Below are 18,280 nucleotides of genomic sequence, written 5' to 3'. Positions count from 1 at the left end.
CGGTACCGCCATGCCTAGCAAGGCATGGCGGTACCGTCGATCTCGAATTCCAAGTTCTAAGACCTTACTGCTCCCCTATAGCTTTAACACGCGCATATCTACCATCCACGCACCCAAGGACATATGTGAAATGTGCAATCAAACAATATTTCTATATATCCATCCATAATCCTGTAGAGGTTTACAGCTAGACATAGATTTTCCTAATTGCCTCAAGTCAGCCGGACCCTGTGGTCTCTTTTTCCCATGGTTACCAACTGTTTTCTTCAGGTCATTTGTCCACTTAGTCAGACATTACCCTATGTTACTTTGCCTAGGCGTTATCGCCACTGGAGAACTTTTATCTCCAATCAATTTTGAGTCCTAGCGATGTAACCGGCCTACACCACTTTCCATACAAATTTTGTAACAAATATGCCTATTTTATACGTAATTTATAATTTTCATGAACCCGTTAAACTATAAATAGGGGTATCATTACAAACAACATGGTTTTCTAACCTTAAACTGGAAACTTGTACAAGAAACTAGTTTAGAACTTTCTTTTCTGTAACGTTTTAGCGTCAACGCCACGGGACCGGCGACATTAAGTACGTACTAAACTTAATAATATCAATTTGAAGAACGGTCTCGCCAATCCACTTCAATCAGATTCTGTTGGTCTAAGAATAAAACAAAAAAGAGAGTCCGCATTTTGTACTTAAGCGATTGTTTGTAATAATTAGTAAATCGAATGTTTTGCTTACTAAAGACATTAGACTACTTCTGCCTATAACAAATTTTTAAATCTCAATCTTTAGTATGTAAGCAATAATTGCATAAATGAATTATTCATAAGTAGCGTTAGTGCAACATAAGGAATCTTACACGGCGCCCTATTTAATTAAAAAAATAAAAGTAAAAAAAAATCTATAATATTATGCCTAATTCTTTGATTGCTTTACTTAGTTATATTTATGCAATTCCAAAAATCTGAACCCGATTCGTATTTTTTTATGATTTGAATAAATGTTAGAAATAAAGATACTACTGATTTAATCGAAACTCTAATAATGTATAGAAAGTGTTATTAAGACTGTTTTATCTTTCAGATTAGACATGTAGAATAAGGAATACACGCGGTTGAATTTTCAAATGAGAGCTTATATTCGTACCATCTATATTTTTCAACATTCTAAGAGTCGATATAGCGATAAGATACCATCACAGGAAATAGAGGTACTCGTAGATATCATTATTTTTAAGAGCTAGTCCAAGAGAAATGTTACAAGCCCAGTATTATGTAATGCGCAGATATGTATTTGAAATATCATAACTCTTACAAAATTCTGTCTTCTACTTAAGAAATTTAAGATTTGATCTAATGCGAGCATGTCTATACCTTTATTAGACAGATATTGGTTTTTAGCTGACTGTGGAGGGGAATGTTTTTGAAATGTATGTATCGAAGCGGGCAAACGGACATTAGCAAATGAAGTTTCGTTGGATTCGTTTAAATATTAGGAGTGAACATAGGATTTTTTTTAAAACAGTCGGGTTTTTGCTTTTAATATAATTGCTAGTATTATTTGATGTAAAGATAAAGGAAGATTTCTATAATGACTATAACTAACTAGATACTTTTAGCATCGGTGATTCGCATTTAGCGATTGCATTTATGCTACATCATGTTTTGGTGACTGCTGCGCAGCTCAGGCGCGGCATTTACGTTTTTGCTGCATCAAGCCACGCTTGAAGCAAGCAGCAAGCAATAGCAACTTTTGGTTGCTTATAATAGAATCCGCCAGTCCGAAAACCCGTTCCCTAATCCCCACTTCCTGATGAATAACAATAATAGGTTATTCATCTTATTTACTACACTTATATCATCATCATATCATATATTCATCTTATTTATACACTTGGTCAACAAATACAATAATCTTTCCCATTACGACACAACACTTCTATTCAAAATCGCTTCCGCTCAACAATTGGCCACACATTCACTGTGTATGCCGCATCCGAGCAATCTCCACGTCTAATGGGAAAATATGGAAATTGCATTAGCTCACTTTTCCAGTTTTCTTTCCTGCCAGATAATTTCATAACCAGATTCGTCTTGGATAATTCTAGCTTTTACCACCGGAACATTACGTAATGAATAAATTGAGATCGTACATCTTAATGAGATATTGAAAAGACGAACTAAAACACTCTTAGAGAAAGTCCGAGTTTATGTAATACCAATCTTTGGAGAATTTATTTTATTTGCAATGTGTTGGTGCTTAATGACGTTATAATCAACTTGATCGCTCGTACGTTGACCTTTTAATATTTTGAACAGTAGCGTCATCTGGATAAACGTTGATACTAATTCCTTGATAACTTTTAACATATTCCTAATTGAGGATTATATTATGTAAACATAGTATAATTCTGTTTTATTTTTCCAAATCACAGGGTATAAATAATTATAATTAATAACCATATGCTACATACATAAGCTACAGATAATGTCTTCCAAAAACAGAAGCGAAAAAGCTCTTCTTTAAAGCTTTCTGGCAATGCTTTGTAGACTTCTCTGGTGTAGAAAATGTCCATAGGTAACGATGACTACTTTTCATTAGGTAGCCTGTCTGCCTAATTGTTAGGTTAAACTATAAATTAAACTTTAGTGCTCAAAGTATCGTAAAGATATTTCTGCGGTTTCTAGTAAAACATTTTCGACTTATTCGTAATTACGATAGATGCATATATCCTTTATGTACTTTGAGCTCCAAAACATCGATATCAGTCGGTCCAAGTGACTTATCAAAGACTTAGAATTATTCACTAACTTAACATATACTATAGTTTCACAATTAACATAATGCATAACACAATGTCTCAGCGTTTAACATAATGTTAATGTACAGGTACAGTTGACCCCGTGCCGCCGTACAGGATGCCGCCGGCGCCCGAAGCGGCGCTGCCCGGCGCACCAGCGCCCTCTGCACCGGCCGCGCTGCACACACACTCGGCGAAGTTCCCTGTTAGTATGGTTGGCTTTTGTATTTAAATAATAGTTTTTTTATAATATAGGAGTATCAGACAAGCATGCAGTCCACCTGATGGTAAGTGGCTACTGCCGCCCGTGGACATCTGTAATGAACCCCAGTTAGGATTAAATATTCCTACCTGAGATCGGCCACAGATGCGCCGCCCTGAGCACTAAGCTGGAATGCCTCGGAAAAGTATTTCTCCCTTACCACACCCTTCAAAACGGAACACAACAGCGCCTAACACAGCTGTTATTAGGCAGAAATAGGTGTGCCGGTGGTGACGCCGGAGTCGAACCACAAAGGGTTCTACCACCTTCAAGTGGTTATACCAGTTATGAGTGATTGCTTTTTAAAATGTATGTATTAATGAAATTTAAGATCATTGATCACATCGTGTTCAATTAAGTATAATTATTAAATTAAGTACAAACAAGTTTTGACGGAAATGAAGACGGTTTAGGGTATAGCCCACCACGCTGGCTGAATGCAGATTACTTATAGACCAGCGTGGTAGAGTGTGGTGAGGTGACATCACCATATCGATGTAACACGCAGTGGGTTCCGGGTTCAATCCCCGGCCAGACAGATTTCTACATAATTAACTATTTTATTTTTTCTGGATCGGGTTGTTTATATATTCGTCTTTATATGTCTCCATGTCACCCACGACACAGAAAAAATCCTAGTGCTATGAGTGTACAAAGCGTTATACATAATACACCTTTGAGAATACGATGGAGAATCTTCAGATACAGCCTCCTTCACCGTTAAAGAAATAAATCTAAATATAACCGGGCATCGACCGGACCGGACTGTGGTCAGTCAGGCTCCGGTAATGACAACCGTGACGGAAGGGCCAGGATTCATGTCCACGTATAAATAACCCAGGAATGTCCCTAGATAGACTTTATCGGGAATCTAGTCGTTATTGGCGATCACATCTTGTATCATTGAAGCCTATCTGTGAATGATCTGGTATCACATATGTTCGCTAATGATGTAATGGATAGTGTTATTAACATGTTATTAATAGTATATGTAATATATATATGAACAAGATACAAAAATTTTGCACGCCCAATGTGGTAGAATATAAGATACTTGTTATAAATTTAAGATCCTTGTAAAATACTATGTTGATTTGATATGTTAACATATCGCTTAAGCGAACAATTATGGTAATATCTGTAATATATCATTACAATATATATAATATAAAAGAAATTAGATTACAATAATTACTTATTGTCAATTAGTATAAAACAGGTGTAAGGTTTGGGTCCCACATAAACAGGTTCGGGTTTTGAATAAAAGGAGATAACATAATTATTTGCATTAAAAGTACTAATTGGATCTGGACACACTGAATGTTTAAGATAAGGATATCCGTGTGAATTAGCGTTGATAGCGTAAAGGTACAGATTTGGGGTCTTTTATTCTGAGAAATTTGGGCTTGGAACTCAGATTTTTAGATAACATTTAAATGCGAAATAGAAACTTATTATCACGCAATTTAACGGTAAATGATACCAGCTGTTATTGAAGATGTGTTACTTACTACAAAATAAGAAACAAATCCTTAATGTTTTATTACTATCAACATATTGTAAAACCATCATTAAATGTCACAAAATCTCTTAAACAATAATTTGTAAGTGAAATGAGATGATGATATTTATATGAAGCTCAAAAGTTGTCTTAAGTAACGTATTATAAAACGCTTAATGACGATTCACAAAACAAATCTTCAATTATTTTTTATTATCAGCGCGTTTAAGTTCTCATCATTAAACATCACACAATCTCTACGCAATTGTTCTTAGTTTCTTCAATTGAGATGTCTTTATATCTGCATCTGTTTATCTATGCGTATCATTGTACAAAACATTCAGTTTATCGTACTCCTTACATCACCTTGTTTTTGCCGGGTTCACATAAAGCTGCTAAAGGGAGTCATCATACTCATCAGTATGATATCGGATTAGGTTATACCTTTACAATAGTAGAGTGTATCATGATAGTATAGATTTATTATAATAGAGTAGAGAGTAGAGTGTAATTACACTTTAGACTTTATTTTAAAATTTAAAGTAAACTTATAGAGTACGGTAGAACGAGTAAGGTGCGGAAAGTAACATAACTATAAATATTTCTAGCGTTTCGATAGAAGCGTTTGGTTGCTGACCGATTTACACGGAAGGCTGTCGTCTTAACTATCAGGAGTAGCAATGCATCTATGATCGGCTGCGATTAAAGCCCCAGTTCTATATGGTGTTGGTTGCAAATTTCCATGAAAGGCAATGATCACTTAGCATCAAATGGACCACATGCTCAGTTGCTAATTCAGTCTGATAAAATGAATGTTGCGATATTTTCTGCATGCTCTACCATACATAATTATGAAAGACCAGAAATAAAACTGCATGTTGCGTACACACAAATCAATTTTCTTAGTTTTCTAGTTGTTTTAGTAGTTCTATTAGTTATTTTTTTACTTTAATTACTTTTAACAAACCATTATCATATCTTAAACCGTAGACGTTTTCATCCCAGTTTTCACTTAAGACTTAAGTTTACATTTAACGACCCTTACTATTTTCTAATACGTTCAAATGGTAGCTGTGATTATGCAAATATTTTATTACTAACCGACCTAAAACGGTCCGCCGCTGTTAAATATAGAGACTCTCACAGGTAATTGCACAGACGCAAATGAATAGCGATTTCTCTAAGCTCGTACAAGCGTAAGTTTTTATTGGGCATACGTAATGCATTTTTGAAGCAGAGAGATCTCGGTGAAAGTTCTCATTGTTACAAGATATATCGGATTGATGTGACGTGTTTTGAGTTGTCGAATGTTATTAATATTTCCTTGGTTTATAAAAAAGTTGAGCTGGAATAGTGACATCACAATGGAGCCATATTTCATTTGTTTTAGTCATGTTGTGTCTTTGTTTATGTTCATTGGAAGAATAGTGTGTTTCATCTGGTATGTATTTTAAGTGTAATGTTATATTCATTTAATTATCTTTTAAGGGAGGTAACATACGATCTACAGCCTGCGTTGTCAACCGTCGCCGACGATCACCGGCACGGGCTGGTGTTCGTTTATTAGAGGCCTTACTTACAATCAAATATATAATTGAGGTTCTAGAAAATAAGCATATTTATACTTTTAGGGCGTTTTATAAATTCCTATATTTAGGTAGTTATAGTTCGCTTACCTTTAAAATTGCTGCTGCAAAGTCTTTTCCCTATAAATCATTTTGTGAATCGTAATATTTAAGTTTAATCTAAATCAAGATCTTAGAGGTCTATCAAACAAACAATTTAGAAAATTATCATCCTTCTATTCCTCTAGATTACTCTAATTAATTAATTCTATTCTATACAGAACATTACATGTTTCATTAACACTCCAATTTTCAAAATCCAGCTAAAGTTTTAACGTTTTTATTTACAGATAGAACGCGAAGTGATACTCTCATCAGGAGACAAGAACTCCAAGGTTCCAATCCTGCAGGAGGCCCGGAAGCGGGGAAGACTTGGTGCGGTGGCACCCGACACACCCCCAAAGGCGCTGTCTGCTTGGACCCATACAGAGGTAAAACTTTTTTTTTTAATTATAATATAGGAGTAGCAGACGAGCATACAGTCCACCTGACCATAAGCCCGGCTACTGCCGCCCATGGTCAACTGTAATCAACCCCAGATAGGATTAGATATTCCTACCTGAGGTCGGCCACAGACGCGCCGCTACTCCTGAGGACTAAGCTAGAACGCCTCGGAAAAGTCTGTCTCCTTTACCACACCTTACTTACAAACTTTCATGAGCTTTTAAAATAAGAACCTAAAAGAAGTTTGTTCTAGGATAACTTCAAAGGAAAAATAATGTGTGCTATTATACATATTGTACTCGTAGGTAGTGTTTTCGAAGACAGGCTTTTACGCGACTGAATGTAGGTTCAATAATCTTTCAAAAGATAATTAAAAAACATTACGTGACTAGGTTATGTAGAAACAATATTCGTAAATAGGAACGTTAATGGTTCCTGATATTTCAGTGCATTAATACAGACTCAGTTCTAACGTAAGAACGTTCTAAGTAACTATATCTGCCCCAACAAGCAGATATCGTCGACACCCAAAACGCTACGGTTAACTAATCTTTCTTTCTCATAAGCTATATGGTAGAAAACTTAATATTTTACTAATTAAAGCCATGTTCAAAAATCTGAATTTTACTCGCTAGGTATCCCTATTTTTAAGCCGACAAACTTGTAGCAAATATCCCTCGTACATCGCACATACGAGTACGTTAATCAATAACGTTTTACAGATTTTCACTAAACATACTTAACTTACTAATACGTAATCAGTTTCCTTATATTCTAACATTAGCACAAAATTCCACTATCTAACAGAACTAAGTTTAGCGTGTTCATAAATCTCCCACTTGGCACGAATCTTGGGACATTTCCCGAGCCAACGATTGTATCTGGTCACATTGGGTAATTGTCTCATTAACCACGAATAACAAGGATTGAGTTGAGCGAGTACATACGCGAGTTACTTGTGGTTTTGCCTTCTCGGTAGGCAGTGAAATAATAATGATAATAGTAATCAACTGTCCCACTGCTGGGCACGGGTCACCTCTTATATTGAGGATTTTAAGGCGTACAAGTTTCCCCACGATGGTCTCCTTCATCTGGGTACTACACGAGTAATTTAAGTACTTAACTTTATAGACACAATAATATTACTTATAATCAACATAATAACATTAAAACTGACTAGAAGACAACACAAGATGTATGCCAATTCATATATTTTGTATAGAAAACCCACGAACGCGAATTTTTGCACAGAAATTGTATAAAACGATGAGTTGATATGTGTTTCTGTATACGAGATGCGAACTTCTTATTAAAATATATGTCAGTAAAAGCTACGTGAATCTTTAGGTTATAACATTTCGTTTTATCGCTAAGTGTAAGACAATAGCTTTACATTCCTACCTGTTCTTAACACTTGTAACTGACCTGTGGAGCACGGGGTCATGGGTTCAATTCCATGTTGAACGTGAATTAGTTCTGTGGGGTATTGTAAGTTGAAAGTAAGTTAAAGCAGTTAAAATAATCAGTTAAAAGAAAGAAATTGGCATTTTAAATTTTACCGACTTTTCCTTTGAATAAAATGTGGGGTAATTTTATTAATCGAAGGCATCTCATGATGTACGTAATATAGAGATTCCTGATATTGGCGTGGAATACCTAAGTACCTACAGGACGCAGGTACCTAGATGTATAACCAGATGCTGAATAAACTCCTTTAACGACATCTAGCCTAATTTCGACAAAGTAATGTTAGGATAATTTTAAGAGTTCATCAAAAGGCAAATGATGGAGCTTTAATATATTTGTCATATTTTGAGTTTTATTATAAATGTTATGATAATTCTTAATCTTACTGAAATTTTAAATTAATTTATGAAATTATGCCATAAATTAAACAACATGTACCTGTAATGAAATCATGACGTAATTTAAATAACATACATAACGTAATGGTCTTTAAATTCAATGAGTAAATAATTAAATGAGATTTAAATAACAAAGAAGTACATAAATAATTTACTTGTATATAAATTATAATCACTGCCCATGGTCACCTGTGATAAAATCATGATCTTAGAAATAAGTTAAAACTTCTTGTAAATACTGTATTTCTCCCAAATTGGATTAGATCCAATCTGAAGTCGACCGATACTTTTCTGTGTCTAATGAATAACTTACAACACCTCGTGTACCTAACTAAACCCTTGAAGTCTTGATAGAACTCTGAGTTCCACCAGCAAAGCTGAAGTGTCATATCAATAATACCTTCAGTACACCACCATAAGCCAAAGTGACCCACCCATACCATGGCGTGGGGGCAAGGAACTCGATCGTCATGCTGAGCGCGTCGTCACGCTCGTTAAGTAGCAGGAAGACGGCCGACAGTTCCAGTTTAATCTCGTATTCATGTGAGGAATTATGCTTAAACCTTAAGGTTTCATTAATGTTGCTTAGTTGGATGGATAGATGACAGACTGGGTTCTTGAAAAAATTAAGGATATCAATTCTATAGTTTTGATCGTATATACATAAATTATGCGTCCATATAGCTGGCGAATGTTTTGAACTAAGGAATTAAGCCTCCCCAAAGTCAAAAACTATAATCATGTACTTAACTCCATCCGTTGTTTTTATTAGTGGACGTTAGCTGGATGGATAAATGACAGATTGGATTCTTGAACGACTGAAAGATATCAATTCTGTCATTTTGATCGTATATAGATAGGTTATGTATCCATACAAGTGGCGGAAGTTTTGAGCTAAGGAATTAAGCTCTTCCCAAAATCGAAAATTATGTACTTAACTCCATTCGTTACCTTTTAGAACACCGCAACATGTAAAAATTGGCGGACCCATTTTCACTGACTTTTGACTTTTTTTGTGGATTGCCTACTTATCTCCTTATAGAGAGACCCTTTTGTCATCGACAATTTCTTGATAAAGCCTAGCTTCAGCTGGGTCAAGTCAAAAAACGAAAATAATCCATTACTAAAACATATGCAAATCAAGCCTCTTGTTTTCGACAGGGGTAGAATGTTGGAGGAGTCATTAAGTTGACAACCAACATGATTAGCTAAATGTTTAAAAAAATCAACTTCAAAATTATATAAAAAGTCCCGCAACATTCCCCTAATCCCTGGAACTCAGTCACTTGATTTAATAATAAAAAGTACAATTAGCTTCCCTTGACACACCAAAAATTTATCAAATAACTTAAAAAGTATTATTATTCTTATTCGTAAATAAAAACAGCATTTTCTCACACATCGTTAAAATGATTCATACAAACGCATTTTCCTCAACATTGTTCCGAGAAATGGATTTATTGAAGAAATTGATTTTCAAACAAATTCCGACGTGGTCAAAGACATGGCTCTGAACAAAGGCTTGTTTTTGCCAGAACCCATTGTGAACCTTGTATATTGTGATTCCATGCTGTAGCTAGAGTACCTAGTAGGCCCCTTCTAAATTTAAAAATACGCTTTCTACACTGACAGCCCACACACACAGATTTTCTGGCGTCGTGGGTAATATGAACAGACACAAAGATGAATACACAAACACCCAAACCCAAAATGTATCTAAATATTTCATCATGATATATGTCTGGCCGGGGATCGAACCTGGAACCCTCTGTGCGTTCTTAAAATCCTCTGTGGTTAAACACCAGAGGATCCGCCACACCTATTTCTGTCTATTAACAGCAGTACCTATTAAGCGCTTCCTTGTTCTGTCTTAAAGGGTTTGATAAGGGAGAAATACTTTCCGAGGGGTATATTAACAAATATACTCGGTATGATGGTAAAATTCGTATTTTTGTCTTGTACTCAAAAATATAAAATACCTATATTGTAAGACCCGCAAGAAGTGAATGCAACTAGGTGGTTAACCTGATACCCGCTTATAAATGCAGTTAGTTATAATTATCCGTTACGTAGTTATTTATTAATTATATCAACTCACTCAGCATACCTCGCTGTTAAGAAGGGTTAAGGCCTCTACGACCAGTTGTAGGCTTTAAAATTAAAACGGCTCTGTTATAACAGATTTTACCTATTTTTTTGCTTGAAGCAGTTCTTTCGTTTCGGTGGAAGGGAGTGAATAGCGAGCGGATGACGTATGAGAATACAGAACACACTTGAATCTTAGTCCTGAGGAGTGGCAACCCCTAAAGGTTCTATATGGAAGTGATTATAGATGTCTACGGGCGGCTGTGACCACTTAGGTACTATTAGGATCACTCACTGCATGCTAGTTAGGTAATGCAATGTTGTAAAAAAATAAACGGCTTGCATTGTGCATGTCGATGTGAGAAGCATTATGCATAATTATAATCCATATAAATACATGATTTTTGTTAACCTCTTTAGGGTGTTCAAGACTTGACTGTCCCTCTTTGTACAAATCTGAAAATTTACTGAATAGGTCTCTACCCAATTTTAGTTATGTAAAAAAGTAGCAGAGGAGCTTAGAGTCCACCAAATTAAATGGTCTATGACATCCACAGGCACGTAATGATCAACTCCGTATAATGAACCCCCCCCATGCCCATAATAAAGCCGATCACAAATGCACTGCTACTTCTGAGGACTGATATAGAACCCTTCAAACCAGAACATAGCTGCTATGTAAGTAGCGTCGCTGCATTTAAACATCAAACAGTGCTACCAGTTTACAAATGGATACAGTGACCAATTAATTCTATAACGGATACGTCCTTCAACTTGTAACGTAACAAATATCCAATATTAAGGCTCCTAGCTCCAAGACTGATATCAAAATTCAAACGGCGTGCCCGATGGAATCGTTTGTACGAAGCAACGGTGAAGTAAGCGTGCGGCCCCTATACGACGAATGGTGCAGTTGTTTGACATGTTTTGATAGACGTCTAAGTGACAGTGACGTAATGAAGGACGATGTGCTGGTAAAGAGGTCACTCGTAAAATGTTCATAACTATATGAGACACGTAATAGGCCATAAGTTATAATACTGTCAACTGGAGAATGTTACGTAGAATAATGTTGATTACGGCCAGTTAAAGGGAGAGCTCTTCGTGGTTCCACTTCGGCCTTCACACTATTGCCTCATCTATTTTTGCTCTGGTTTTAATGTATTTATACAAGTTACTCCAATATACTCTATCTGAAATCTACTCCAGACTATTACACCTGATGCAGAAGTCAGCAGTGAGGGTGCAGATGTCACAAAATCTTTGTGAAGGTTTCTATTAACTGTTTTATTCACGACATGAACTACACATATTGTTATGAAAAGAATATAAAATTACAAATATCATTATTGTGAAATTTAATTTTTTAATTTTTTTTAAGGAATAAATTACACTGAAACAGACATTACACGGTAGTGAAAGTCTGGGTTGCCGCAGATTTGTGAATCGAATCTTAAATATTGATGCGTGATCAGATCAACTAGCGAAATAACGATATCGTGAAGAAACTAATAAACGAAATTTTAATAACATTCGGTTTTATTTAATACTTGATTGGTTAACAAAATTCGAAATTAGGCCAATGTAATTTTTTTTCGTACGCATGGTTAAATAATAAAAAAGTCTAAATCAATTTTCACTAAAGTAAATCTTAACGCAAATTCGAAAACATTACAGAAAGTAAATGCTTTACTTTGCAGTAATACTATTTAGGAGCTTTGTATAAAAAATAAGAAAAAGAAACCTTGAACGTAACTATTAATATCTTTCTCTATCAATCAAGTATCTGTAAGCAATAACTTTAATCAAAACATAAATGGCGATTCGTTGTTCGTATTTGCCGTTTCTAATGCCGCCCGTTAGGTAATTCGGCGTAGCGAGGCCGCACGCGATCTAAGCGCTAGTAGGCTGACTCGGTGCCCGTGCGCGCGCGCATCCGGCCACTGGTAGAGCTTTAGGGCGTTTTACTTTCAAAGCTCGGAAAATAGTGTTAAAGTGTTGACTCATCGGACTGTTGTGTTTTTGTACATTTAGTGACTATTTTTATTGAGTCGTGTTATAAATAGTGGCGTTTTAATTTGTTAATTGTGATTTATTAAAAATTTAAGCGATATGAATCCTATAAAAATTATATTATGCAATAAGTGAAATTAATTATAAGTGAATTTGTGTATGGATTTGTAAAAAAAAAATAATTAAGTACAGACTTTATTCTTAAATATTAATACAATAAAGTTTCAAATGGATATTTGTGACTTTAAAACTGTTAATTAGTAAAGTGTTTTCCGATATTACCAAATTAATTCTCAAAAAAATAATTGAAAATATGAATGAATTAATTATTTTTTCATATTTGAATGCATAGAAAATTGACTAAGGACAAGAGAACAACATGGTTGAATTTGCTCTAGAAAATGTTAGTACACTTTTTAATCAACATATTCTACTTGGTTTACTTACAGTAATTATTTATAGTTAATTAGAAAAACACTTTTTTCAATATGTACGCGACGCGAGTACTAAATTTATGATTGAAAAAAATGCCAACACTATTTTTATTATTTTTAATTTGTAAGTTATGGGTGTTATTTATTTTGAAATATTTTCTTCATAATACACAGTACACGTTATAGTTTTAAACCTTTCCATTTACAAATTTCCTTAATTTGGCATAGCTACTATTTTTGTCTCGACAAATATAATTGAATAGAATAAAGCTCTAGAAAACTCATACATTTCTACCTTACGGTTATAACCGAACCTCTTTCTCCACAGTACTTCAATACGAATCACAAGCCAATGGCCCATTGTTCCTAACTTCCCACCGTCGTAACACATTCGTGTTTCACATGCTTCTACTCGCATTGTTAGCATTGAAGGAGACCCGCCATGTACGGTGGAAATATCTTTAGAGGGTGCGGTTATAGATAAGCGAAATAACAGGCCGTTCTTGTACCCATAAGTATTCTGCAAAAATACCGCTTCCATTGTGATTCTCGTAAATAGACGTCTACGCTGACTTAGGTCTTTATAACTCCTATGTATCAAAATGTGCGAAACAGACACTTATCAACGGTCGACTTGCAAGTATTATCTTGCAACCAATTTAATATTAAAGAGATTTCTCTCACGTTTAAAATCGAAATAAACTGTTCAAGGACTATAAGTACGGCTAATACGAATTGAGTTAATTTGTCTATTTTTTTGGTTTCCAGAACCATCAAGCTGGCACATCTGGTGACTTCAGACAATATCACGACCAGAACTACGGGTACGCTATGCACCAGAATCAAAACCAGGGCGCGGTAGTGAGAAACTTACAAAATTACGACTCCCCCAAACCCCCGATACCAGCTAAAAACTACGGACCCAAGACAGAAACACAGAACAACTCACACTTAATAACAGTTACTGTTGAAACTGGTAAGGACAGTACGAGAGATGCCCCCAAAAGCGCAAAGTCCGTGAGTAAAACTTACCACACACTGAAGGACATGATCTCAAGTAGATTTAAGAGTAAAGAGAACAATGAATCAGAGAAAAACAATGAAGAAGCTAGTCTAAATAACATTGAAGAGAGGAAGAGACCGGAGCCCGAACAAGTGACTCCGAGAGAAACGCCAAGGAAAGTCGAGCAAGGGATCTATGGAAGACCAATGCCGCAGAATAGACCAGATATGCAGTACAGCCATGGAATGGCGAACAACATGGCTTATCCTAGTCCATCACCACACAGGTAAGTTTTCTATTATAAATTGCATCATTCATAAATCATGATCTACGAGTAGCTAGCTCATATCAAAAAGTAAATCCATTATAGTATTGTGTAAATATTTGACGAAAAGGGTTTGCTGTTTATTTTGTTTACACAGAAAAAATATCTCGAACGTTAGAAGCACATACCTTAAAAATATATATACAGAACAAACTTAAAAAATCTTTTATACACATTTTTTTCACTATAACAATATGTTTTGTTATCGTTTATAGGCAACTAATGCAGCAACAAATAGTTCAGCAGCAGATGCTATTAAACCACCAACAGGCCAGATCCCAGGAGATGCTGGCCTCCACGCCACACGCCCGTCCACAAGCCCTGGGCGCTGACGCTTTGTACCAGCAATACGGACCACCCGGGAGACGAAGCGCAGTTTATCAGAGAGACGTGGATGTTAGGTCTATGGCAAATTTCACCTCTTTGAAGACTGGACCGCAGACACAAGTGAGTTAATTTAATATTTTTATACCTATAATTTAAATCACATGTATCTTTGTTCGTTATCGCTGATCTCCGTTACCGCTGTTACTGTTATATAGATGAATCTGGAAGTATGCAGAATTGGTTTTATTTTTGAAATATATTATTTTTTGCACCCGATGGGTGGCGCTACGGCCGAAATCTAATCCTTTTTTGAGAGAAGATAGTTTCTGGCCGGAGGTTCACTCATTATGTACTCGTATTAACAGCATAAAACATTGGCAAGAACGGAAATATACCAACTTTTTTTATTTGCGCAACAAAATGCAACACTGATTATGCTTAATACACTGTGTTCTTGATCAATATCAACTTTATGTCTTATCATAACTGCAATACCTCAATCTCATCATACATCTCGACAATAACAATGCTACACTTACAGCCTACCAAAAGCTAGAAAAATTATAGCCATTCTCTCCTCTTAGCCTCGTTCCCTTCACGCTGTCGGCTGCAACAAAGAACAATCGTTCCCAACAATTAACTGCTTCTCACAATATTCCGTAATTAAAGCTAGCTGGCTGATGTCGACTCGATATCGCGAAGTATGCAACGAGACGAATTGATTGACTTATCTTGGTAGAAAAAAAAGTTCAGGAAGACTATTATAACGTCATTGAGATCGACTTTAAAATTGATAAATGGTAGAAGTTGAAATCCACTAGTAATTTTAACCTCTTAAAAGTTCAAATCCGATCGCGACTTCCTGATGGATCTAAAGATTGAACATCTATGGATGTTTCTATCTGAATCTACGGATCTACGGACATTATGGATCTACGGATGTTGGGATATTACTCTAACCTATAATATTGCATGCTTTTATATACCGCCTATTTGTCATGTAAGACATTTTATATTTTACCGGATTATAATGCTTATATTTCGTGTTAGATGACGGTGAATGTAATAAAACTACACTTCCTGAGTATAAAACATTATCGGTAGTGTTATGGATAATTGAGGTCTTTGAAGATAATCTGGCCTTATGTAACCGGTAGAACTTCGCGATGAAAGAAATAGTCCGTTAACTTTAATGGCTTAATCTTTATGTACGTTTGAAAGGTTTCCGCTAAAACTTTAAATAGTAGTCTGTCTGCGAGTAGGTCACAATAGTTGGTCTTATTACATTAGATTGCTATCATTAACACCGTTTAGTTTCTGCACGTATGGCAATTTCCGGTTAGTTGGCATAGATTTATTACTACTAGTGTACTACTGTTCAAATTTTAATGTCAATGTTAATATTTTTCATTTCCAGTTTGAAAATTCCCACTCAAGACCTGACTTAAGGAGTCCTCAACAGTTAGAAAGAGAAATTGTCAGGCAAAGAGGATTTGTAGAAGGAAGGCGTGCTGCTTCTCATCCTCACCTTTTGGATGAACCTCCACCGCGGCCAGAAGCATCTACGCCTCAACATCATGACAGATCACGAAGAAACTCACACGGAAACCTATTAGATGGACCACCTAATGAACATGGTCCACCAAGAAATGGGCATGAAGAACGAGAATCAGATGACGGGGGTTTCCGCGTTAGACTTGCAGCGCAAGGAAGATCTAGCTTTGAAGAACGTATAAGAACTAGCGGTAGATCTATAGAGTCAAGTAGACAAGAAAGACCAGAAAGAATACATGAATCATATAGAAGAACACCAGATAGTCATAGAGAATCGCGTAGGACACCAGACAGCCATAAAGAATCTCGCAGAACACCAGACTCGTTAGGTCAAAGACATAGAGATGAGGAAAGGGCGTCAAGTTCTGCAGAAGTTTTAGAAAAAAATGATGAAAGCGCGAGTCAGAAGTCAGCAGATAGTGTATATAATTCTAGTACAAAAGCTGAAACGTATAACCCACAGCCGTCATCTTCAAGACAAACGCCCAATAGAATAGAAGACTTAAAAGCTCATGGAAAAAAGGGAGCCAGTGGATCTGGAGCTAGTTCCGGTAGGAATTTAAGTATTTTAAAAGGTGCTCATAACTATTACACGATTTACATTTAATTTAATTATTATTAATGATATGTCACTACATTCACGAAGACAAAAATCACAATTAGTTAATTGATTATATTTATACTTATCATTTTATTTTTATAGACTACGATAAAAATGGTGGTCAATCGTCAAATGTGGACTCTGGTAGAGGAAGCGTCGCCTACTCTAGTGGAAGAAGGCCAGAGGCGAGTCTTCACGACACATCTGCCGACTCGGATGCTGTTGGTCAGTCGAGAGTTCAACCGCAACCTGGTCCCAGCCAACAAGCTCCAGGACCAAGTAAATATCATTTGTGTTTCTGCTCGTCTAGTCTCTCTCTTAAATGTACTCATAATGAATTTCAAATACATAATTTTATTTAAATTTACTATCACTAGTGAGGTAAGTCATAAGTCATAAGTCATAAGTCATAATTATTTATTTGCATAAATGTGGTTAGTAGGTTGTACAGAGTTAGAGAGTTTCTCACATTTGCCATATTTGGCGTGCAAAATACATTTTTATATTATATTCATTTTACATTTTTATATTATATTTTTATAGTGTTAGTAGATACAGCATTGTTTAATTTATGTCAATTATGTCATTATATTAATTTATTAATTAAAATTATGTCATTACATTAATAGAATAAAATTATGATTAGGGCATAAATTCTTTTAGAGTATAGAAACATTTTTCAAGGAGCCACTCGTGCAATTGTTTTTTAAATTTATTTATAGTTAAACTTTTAAATTTATTTGGTATTTTGTTGTATATAGTAACACACATATGATATGCGTTTTTAGACCGCATAGCTGTTCTAGAGGGTGGCAAGCATAGTCTCTCAGGATACCGAGTTGCGAATTTACATTTTTCACCCTTTTTCTCAAAAAGATGCATGTGTGTTTTGACAAAAACACATACTTCGAATATGTATATACTCGTCAATGTGAGCAGTTTCAGTTCTTTAAAAAGAGGCTTGCAACTTATATTATATAATATTATATAATATTATAAAAAGTTATTTTCAGTCTACTTAGCGCTAAATACAATACTATTCAGACTTAAATTTAAATTTTATGCGCATAGATGTTTTTTTTTTTATTTATTGTGCCTATATTATTTATTGTACCTATATTATTTAGCAGATTTTTTTGTAATAAAGCTTTATTTACCCATCTTTTTTCTCTTCAGCAGGCGAAAACGAGTGGGCAGATTTAGTAGAATGTGAATTACGCCAAATACTAGAACCAAAGTTAGCTGGAATGAGGCTCGATAGTTCAGCTAGTTCTGACAGCTCTGTTACACCACCACTACCGCCATTATCGCCATCATCTGATCTGCATAAAAGGAACAGGTAAACGTTATCATCAGCCCATTATTTTTCTACTGCTTGATATGGATCTCTTCTTTCTTGGATCTTGGATTCTCCTCTTAAAATCAGCAGAGTC

General features: G+C 35.5%; 1 protein-coding gene across 7 annotated transcripts in view; it reads left to right on the top strand.

Annotated features, from left to right (window-relative positions):
* The window catches only part of LOC140742784 (uncharacterized), a 64,449-nt gene that overhangs the window by 40,403 nt on the left and 5,766 nt on the right, over nucleotides 1-18,280 (top strand). For 5 of the 7 annotated variants that reach the window (XM_073073839.1, XM_073073796.1, XM_073073786.1 and 2 more), the window contains 7 exons: nucleotides 2,898-3,013; nucleotides 6,487-6,627; nucleotides 13,806-14,326; nucleotides 14,581-14,812; nucleotides 16,110-16,821; nucleotides 16,950-17,126; nucleotides 18,024-18,186. In XM_073073839.1, the coding sequence (XP_072929940.1) occupies nucleotides 2,927-3,013; nucleotides 6,487-6,627; nucleotides 13,806-14,326; nucleotides 14,581-14,812; nucleotides 16,110-16,821; nucleotides 16,950-17,126; nucleotides 18,024-18,186 (2,033 nt within the window). In that variant the 5' untranslated portion in view covers nucleotides 2,898-2,926. The remainder of the gene's footprint in view (nucleotides 1-2,897; nucleotides 3,014-6,486; nucleotides 6,628-13,805; nucleotides 14,327-14,580; nucleotides 14,813-16,109; nucleotides 16,822-16,949; nucleotides 17,127-18,023; nucleotides 18,187-18,280) is intronic. The other 2 variants (XM_073073813.1, XM_073073821.1) reach the window with 1 other exon arrangement.

This window comes from Epargyreus clarus, unplaced genomic scaffold, assembly GCF_041222505.1.
Source record: "Epargyreus clarus isolate Ecla_fem2 unplaced genomic scaffold, WU_Ecla_fem_2.2 ptg000001l, whole genome shotgun sequence".
Taxonomy (NCBI): domain Eukaryota; kingdom Metazoa; phylum Arthropoda; class Insecta; order Lepidoptera; family Hesperiidae; genus Epargyreus; species Epargyreus clarus.
The sequence above is the reverse complement of the archived record's forward strand: the minus strand, read 5'-3'. Positions and strand labels throughout refer to the sequence as shown.